This window comes from Austrofundulus limnaeus, unplaced genomic scaffold (genome assembly GCF_001266775.1).
Source record: "Austrofundulus limnaeus strain Quisiro unplaced genomic scaffold, Austrofundulus_limnaeus-1.0 Scaffold162, whole genome shotgun sequence".
Lineage (NCBI taxonomy): Eukaryota > Metazoa > Chordata > Actinopteri > Cyprinodontiformes > Rivulidae > Austrofundulus > Austrofundulus limnaeus.
Window position 1 is genome coordinate 86405 of NW_013952564.1, and position 7996 is coordinate 94400.

A 7996-nucleotide genomic window follows, 5' to 3' on the forward strand; every position below is an offset into this window, starting at 1 on the left:
CTCGGTTTCACTCATTCAGAGGCGTTTGGTAAACATGGAGTGTGATTCCTTTGCAGCGTTGGAGATACGTGGTTTCAACTGAATAATATAGTTAAACACTAAAAAACCTTTCCTGTCCTTCAATTCTTGCATATCGATCTCAGTGAGTTTTACACCAAGATCATTTTATTATGAGAAATTTAAAGTTAAAGCCATTTTGATTCAACCTTGTAAATATTTTCAGTGTGGTCACATGATATTTCTAAAGGATGCTGTTTGTAAAGCAGCTTGTGATAAAAAATAACAGCAACATTTTGGCACATTAATGTCCAACTGTGTTTGAAAAAGTACTGTGGATTTTCTAATGTCACCTTTCAACACATTTAAATGTTAAATATAAACATTAAATATAAATGTCCAGTAGCATATAGATTAAACTTTTAGATTTAAAATTGACATTTAGATTTAGCTTTTAGCTAACCTTTTAATGTGCTAAAAGCTGACTTTGGAAAATTCACACAAAACATTGAAATGTGACAAAATGTTGCTGTTTTTTTTAGCTAAAGACGTCCCACACCAAATTTTAGCTTTGTAGCTGTAACACTGACTGAATTACAGACATTTGTGTGTGTGAACATGTTTTTCCTACACCGTGGGGACCCTTTTCCCAAAAAAGCAGCCTTGTGGGGACCAATGCCCGGTCCCCACGGGTACGAATGCAAACTACGGGTAGGGGGGATTAGGTTTAAGACCAAGGTGTGAATTGAGTTAGGTTAATTTTAAAGTAAATGGTCAGGGTTAGATGATAAAATTCCCAAAAAATGAATGGAAGTCAATCCATGGTCCCCATGAGGATATAAAAACCAGACGTTAGTGTGTGTGTGTGCGTAATGTTGATTGGATGGTGGCCACCTTCAAAAGTGAATAATTTGTGCAGCTGATGATTTTTATTTATTTATTTATTTATTGAATGTTTCGTAAAAAATCTCTTCAGTGGTTTGTGAGATATTTTGCTAACAGAAACAAGGTTGACTCCAACAGTTAGCCTAATGCATTAAGTAGCATTTGAGGTACATGTTGCGCTAATGTTCTTTGAAAAAAAATTACATTTTAGCACAATATCTGTAAAATTTACTGAATTATATTTTTTTTATGTGAGGTCACTTGGCTTTGGAGGCCATTTTGAACTGAATTGGCACCAAAAGTTAATCAGTTATAAATTAAAATGTAATGATTTTTTTTCACCCCTAGAAGTTTAATTAAAATCTGTTCAGTGGTTCATGAGAAATTTTGCTAACAGACAAATCAGCTCAGTATCTCTAAAACAAACTGGGTTTGAGCCATTTTTTGTGTGTTTTTTTTAGCTCAGTTGACTGTGGCGGCCATCTTGAATGACTCCAGGCGTTAATCAGCTGCAGCGTCCTGTTGGCAGCACATCAGCCTTGATGTGCAGCTCCTGTTATGTTGTCTTGTTTACAGCCTCCAGTTAATCATGAAACTAAATCAACACCTCTGTTTGACCCAGACGTGACTCAGTGACGTCAGTGAAGACAGCATGATGATGTCTGACTAAATAATGGTGTTAATCACTTTGTGGTGCCAATGAGTGACAGAATTGGTGCCTGCAGCTTATTATTATTATTATTATTTGACAAGTGAAACTCAGAAAGAAACTCTGTCCAGCACGGCTCACAATATTAAAACGTACAGTTGCTTACTGATTTTTTTTTCCATAAAGAAACTTAAACGGCAACAGGATGCAGTCAGACAACACAACAAATACAAAAAAGAAAAGTTAATAATTTCGCATGGAAAAAATAAAGGTGTTCATAGTTTCTGTTGGTGTTCACCAATGGTTTTCATTCAGCTCTATAGTTTCTGCCTCCACCTGAGGAACAAAATGGACAGATTTGACAAAAACCTCAAACGGCGGTCAGTCAGGAGGTGATGGATGTTTTTATGATCTTACCTTCTTCCTCAGCTTGCTGCAGGAGCTCAAAAAGAAGAAAGAAAGCCGAAGACAATCTCAGTCCATCCCTGATCTGGTTGTAATTCTCTGAAGAGGAGTGCACAGAGAGGTTTGGATGAAAATCTTACAAGAATAAAAAAAAAAGGAGGAGAGATGCAGATGTCATCTTTGAAAGGCGACACAACCCTGCACCCTCATCTTACCCCCAACCCCACATATCAAACTCAAGGCCTGTGGGCCAAATGTGGCCCGCCACTGCATTTTATGTGACCCAAGAGAGCTTTAAAGATGTATTAATGTATTAAAATAACCGTATGCTGCTTTAAAGTCAGCATTGACCATAAACTACATCTCCCATAATGCATGGTAATGGTGTTACCCATGAATGACTGCGTCTCTTTGATGGACTTGGGATCTATCCAAAACGTACCTCGACCATTGCACAGTGACTGGACATGGGCACCAGTGACCCCCATGACCCACAAAGGAAGAAGCAGGTAAAGAGGATGGATGGTTTGTGAGGAAATGTGCAAAATGTAAGAATAATGAGCTAAAAGTGTGCCACTGGAAGATTTTAACCAGGATTTTACACTCATAATGTGAGCTAAACAATGAAACTGGTGTTTTTGTCTGTTATTATCAATACTAAATGTATTAGGGGAGACCGGGGCTTGTTGTCACACGGGTAAGTTGTCATATTACAATTATCTTCTCCACCAGAGGGCACAACTCAAAAGTGGAATACTAGTTTTCTTCTTTTATATGAGCAGGTGTTTTGTCCTATAGGAGAAGAGACTAGCACATTGTGAGGTGAAATAAACACTAATTAACCTTTTTGCACAACCCAAAGTAAAAAAAAATCAACTGAAATATTACAAAATAAGCTTCTTTCAGATAAAAATCCTAACAGGGATAATTGTGGACTTGTTGGAGGAGATATTAAGGCATCCTGTCATACCTCAGTCATTGTTCAGTTAAGCTAACTTTGAGCTAAAGGTCAAATTAGCAAGCGATGTAGTTTGGGACAACTTGTCTCAGTCATTTTGGGGTAAGTTGTCAAATGTAACAACTTACCCCAAAATGACAAATTTCAAAAAGGATTTAAATTAACATTGAGAATCTGCTTATCAGTAGTTGTCATAATGATATTTTTACTTTATTTTTACAGAAAATGGGTAGTATAAAGGAGAGCAGAAAGCAATAAGACATTTTCAGGAATTACAAACGGCAAACAGAACATTGCAGTGCAGCAACTGGCGTGATGCTGAGGGCAGTCAGGCAAGTGACCCTATAGCTAATAAAGAAAACAGGAGTACTGACCCAGCTACTCCAGGCCAAAGCACCAACCAAGCTAACCCAGTCCCTAGAAAGCCAGCCATCACCTTAACCAACACATTAACTCCAGAGGATATTAGGCCTTATTCAAAAGCTGGTCCAAGAAAAGAAGTTAACCAGCAGAGAAAAACTGCTATTCTCACTTTTCTGTGCCTGACTTCAATTCTCAAGCTCACTTTTGAGTAAAAAACAGAACAACAATAACTTTGTCCTTGGTTTGTTAGTTGCAAAATCCAGTGAGACAACTTACCCTATGGTGGGTCATCATGTCACATGTTCACTCTCTCTATTTGATTGCTCATAACTCTGCACTGATGCAAGATGTGAAAATGACATGAATACAAAATACATACCTCTTTCATCGGGTACACATTTCTTTTTTACGTGATGTTTTGCTTCCAAGAAATATATATAAAAGTGTAAAAAGTGTGACAACAAGCCCCGGTCTCCCCTAAGTTATCAAAGTTACATCACTGTTGTGAACAACATTTGTAAAGTAGAATAAGTTTCCTACCAGGTAGCTGCACCCCGTGTGGAACCCACCTGACTGTAGACCCTCCTCTCTGCTGCTGCGCTCCAACACTGAGCCGTGTCCCTCTGCAACAGATCAACACTCAGTCACGTTCACTCTCACTCTGACCTGCGACAGGTCGATGTCAGCGTGCTCTTACGTGCTCCTTTAAGGTATAACATGGCCTGAGGGGTCCAGTTTCTCCTCTGGAATAACAAACAGAAACCAGTGTTTTATTTTTACATAGGTCTCACCTCTGAGGATGGAATTAGAACCAACAGAATCCGGTTGCTGTCACCTGTGGAGCGGTCCAACACTGGGAGACCACTGACAGCACAAGCAGAGCCGCTTGTACAGACATGGTGGAATTCTGCAATAAAACATCACATGTTAAACATTAACAGAGAGGGGTTGTAGCAGGAAACTGTGGTGAAAAGAAATTTATCACATACTGAACAAAGTTTTAATTCTTTCTAATAACCTTTATAAATACTTCAAAATGTGCTTAGAGCTGCTTCACCAACGTGTCATTTATTGTGCGTCATCATATGTTCAATATTGTGTTGAAAATTTTATTCCGTTGTGTGAAGTTTATAAAGACACAACTTAAAAAGAGCTTAAACCAAACATAACACAAGCGAAGACATAAAAATCATGCAAACTTTCTTTAAAATAAAAACACGTGTGTGTGTGTGTTTAAGTGCCGTAAGTGTAAAGTAAATGTGTCTTTTTTTCAGTTTAGCTGAGTGAAACCAGTTGACATATTTTTTAAAGTAAATCCTCTACATCTGTTTTTTGAGTGAAGCTGCTTGTTTTTGCCCACAGTATGAAGGCAAATAAAAGCAAAGTCATTAAAAGTGAATAAATTATTTTTAAATGAGATGAGTATTCAGTAAATAAGTAAATTAATATGAGGGTATTAAATAATCTTAAGATGAGCCGGACGATCAACAGCTAATTCATCAATGAGTCAAACAATAAAGAATTGTGTAAGAAAATACTGTATGAATGTGCAAAGGAAATACTGGCCAAAGGTTTAAAATCTCATTTTCCAGAATGTGAAAAACTTGCAACGTTAGGGACACGTTTGATTTTTGTTGTTACGTTTTATGGAGTCAAACCAAAGCAGTTTGTCCAGTTTCTCATCAAATTTTTTGGAATCTAAAGTTTAGAAGCTCATAGATGAGAAAAGGCAAGAAAACTGAAAAAATACAAATGAAGACATAAAAATCATGCAAACTTTTCTTTAAAAAAAACACATTTAACATATAAAAGATGATGTGACAGAACCATTAAACACTGACTGCTTAGAAAAATCTGCAAACACCAGCAAATGTTTGCCAACTTCTACCCTAATAATAAAAAAAAAGAACAGCTCACCGTTGTGCGTCTCAGTTGGTCAGTCTTGATCTGTCGCTGATAATCAGCAGATTTCTCCAGCTTGTTCTCCAGATGAGGCTGATGTGGATTTAGTTTCCACCCTAACCTCGCTGACAGAGTGACAGGTGCTGCTGAAGCTGTTGAACACCAGCCGTGGGGAGCAGTTTGAACTGTTGAGCCTCATGAGGTCACCGCAGGCTGACGGAGCTGATGGGACTTGCTGAATGAGCGGCTCGTGATGACAGCGTCCCACTGAGCGTGTGGGTGCAGGCGCCTGCAGAGGGCCTGGGGACAGAAGGCAGCTTGTTGATGAGGAGCTGCACGAGCCCACTCACTGCAGAGCCCTCCATGAGGTGGGTAAAACCGAAATCAAACTTATTCGCAGATTTCAGCAATCTATAACAAAGCAAACATATAAAAGGTCATTTTGACAAGTTGTGACAGGAACAACAGAAGTGGTAGCTATCTGTAGCTGATCAGGTTCAGTAAAAGTAAAGGACTGATCTGTTAGAAGTAAAAATGAGAAGAGCTTCACCCATCTACAAAATGTTCCTGAACAATGTGTACACGTTTCCAAAAATCATCAACAAAAAATAAGTTAATCATTGTTCTTTTCATCACAGTTCATAATTTTATCAGAAATGAATCTTTGCTCAAAGAAACTGGAAGGTCACACTGGATGTTGGTGTTTTCTGGGCCCTCAGGGGCCGCTGCAGCAAAAACAGGTCTGATTCTGTTTTGGACGTCACTGTGTGGGCTCAGGAGCACTCACACTAAAAGTTGTCTGTAAACAGTTTTCTGTGCCATCTACAAACTATGGTTAAAGCTCTATCGTACAAAAAAAAGCCACGTTACAGCCCAATTAAAACAAACTGAAGTCAGATTTTTTTCTCTACTAAAGAGACAAGCCATCCAATACATTATCAACACAGTCCTAAAGCCTGCCTCTCTGATAGTATAGGGGTGCATAAGATTGGGCACAATCGTATCGTGTGCAATTAATCATCAGAAAAACAATTTTTTTTTGGCACTTGACGATTAATACGATTAATGCCACCAGGCAGGCCACTCAGTGCTCCTCTCCCTTCAAATATGATAAACCTTAAACAAAAGTTCTGTAATTTACTTATCAACACATTTTAAAATTTGATGTATAGCCTGAAGTCTGTAATTTTGACACAGTTTGGGACAGATTTTTGTGAAGAGCAAATCTTTCCCACTAAATTGGTCATGTGACTAGAACAAAAGGGTGTCCAGGGACTCCAGGGGATTAATCATCATAATTAATCGTTATCAGCTAAATAACACAATTAATCATGATTTTTTTTTTTTTTTTTTGCCAATAGTGCCCAACCCTAGGGATGCATTAGCTCTTATTACATGGGTAGCTTGTACTTTTGGAAACTATCGTTAAAAACCACAAACAAAATGCTCCCATTCAGATGACGTTGTTAGGGAAGGTCTTGCACACATTTCAGCAGCATGGCTTCATATAGAAAATAGATTTGCAAAACAACATTCTCCTTTCAGGTGATTAAACTCCCTGTAAACATTCAGTTGAAGCAGGAGAGGACATCTGTGTAATACCAAGACATGGATCTGTGAGATTTAGAATAAAACTGGTCTTCACAGCAGAAAAACAACAAACGTATTTATAAAAAGACACTTTAATGCAAGTATGAACTTACAAAAGTTACAATAAAAGTTACAGTATAAATGTCTGCAATTTTTTTTTCTTCACAACAGTTCAAATTTCTGTAAAGTTTAGCTCTGTCTTCTTTCTTTCAAAGTTCAAAATGTCTAACACAGGAACATAAAAATGTTCCCAGGCACAAAGTCTGGAGAACTGGGTTCTATTAAAGGTTCACGACTGCCCCCCACACACCTCTGAGACGTTCCATTGGTCCCAAATATTCATTCCACAATCATCACAAAGGAATGGTTCTTAAATAAAATCAAGTTAAAAAAAAACATTTGTGCTGTTATTCAGCAGCAGATACACAAACACATCTGGATGTTTAAATTAAAACATTTAAATCCACTGCTCTGAGGTGGAAATGATCAAAATGTAAAGTCACACTTAGAAACCAGGATAAACTGGAGTTTCCTGTTGTGTGTTAGCAGCTTGTGTTATACCATGGCGTTGCTCTCACCGATTTTGTCCACCAGCTGAAAGACAAAAAAAAAATGTAGTTATTTACAAGGAAAACTGAATTGTACTGGTTAATTATTACCAGAAAGCAAAAGGCGATAATGTCAGTTTAATGAGCTAAAAGTTTATTTAGTAGAAGCTGAGTCTTTCACAACAAAGCATGCAAGGCTTCACTTCATTGTTTCACACAAGACTTACAGTACTGATCCCTGGTAAGCTGAGCAACGATCCGAGCACAGGTACTCGTCTGATGAATCCCACTGCCACAGGGAAGAATCCCCTGTAAGCAGAGAACAGGAATTATTTAACACATCCAATCTTTGAGGTGGACAATAAGGCTTCATTCACTCTGCAGGTCAAAAACACCCATTTTGCTCATATTCTTTTTTTTTTTTTTTTTGGCGTGGTCACAGCCCCGAAGAACAATCGCACGCAGCGCTCTGTGTTTGCAGAAGTAAATATGGATGCTACACATTAAAGCTGTACAACACTGTTTGAGCATCATCATCACAATGGGCCTCATGCAAGAACCGTTCGTACGCACAGATTTGTTCTTAAGTTGTGCGTACGAGTGATTTAGGAGAATTTGTGGCATTCACCAATGTTTTCACTCAAAAAGATTTTTTTCAGATACGAACAAAGTTCAGGAGTGGTCCAGACCTGTCGTATG

General features: G+C 38.2%; 1 protein-coding gene and 1 long non-coding RNA gene across 2 annotated transcripts in view; both read right to left on the reverse strand.

The window, feature by feature from the left end:
* Nucleotides 1–1677: 1677 nt before the first annotated feature.
* On the reverse strand, nt 1678–5496 carry LOC106523633 (uncharacterized). Its single transcript, XR_001310918.1, has 4 exons — nt 5175–5496; nt 3827–4164; nt 1949–2035; nt 1678–1867 (listed from the first exon to the last, which is right to left on the reverse strand). It is a non-coding gene; the product is annotated as an uncharacterized LOC106523633 (long non-coding RNA).
* A 1327-nt stretch (nt 5497–6823) lies between these two features.
* The window catches only part of LOC106523634 (vesicle transport protein GOT1B), a 3224-nt gene continuing 2051 nt past the window's right edge, over nt 6824–7996 (reverse strand). Inside the window, exons 4-5 of the mRNA XM_014017127.1 lie at nt 7525–7606; nt 6824–7343 (exon numbers count right to left, since the gene is read on the reverse strand). Coding sequence (XP_013872581.1) covers nt 7305–7343; nt 7525–7606 — 121 coding nt within the window. The 3' untranslated portion in view covers nt 6824–7304. The remainder of the gene's footprint in view (nt 7344–7524; nt 7607–7996) is intronic.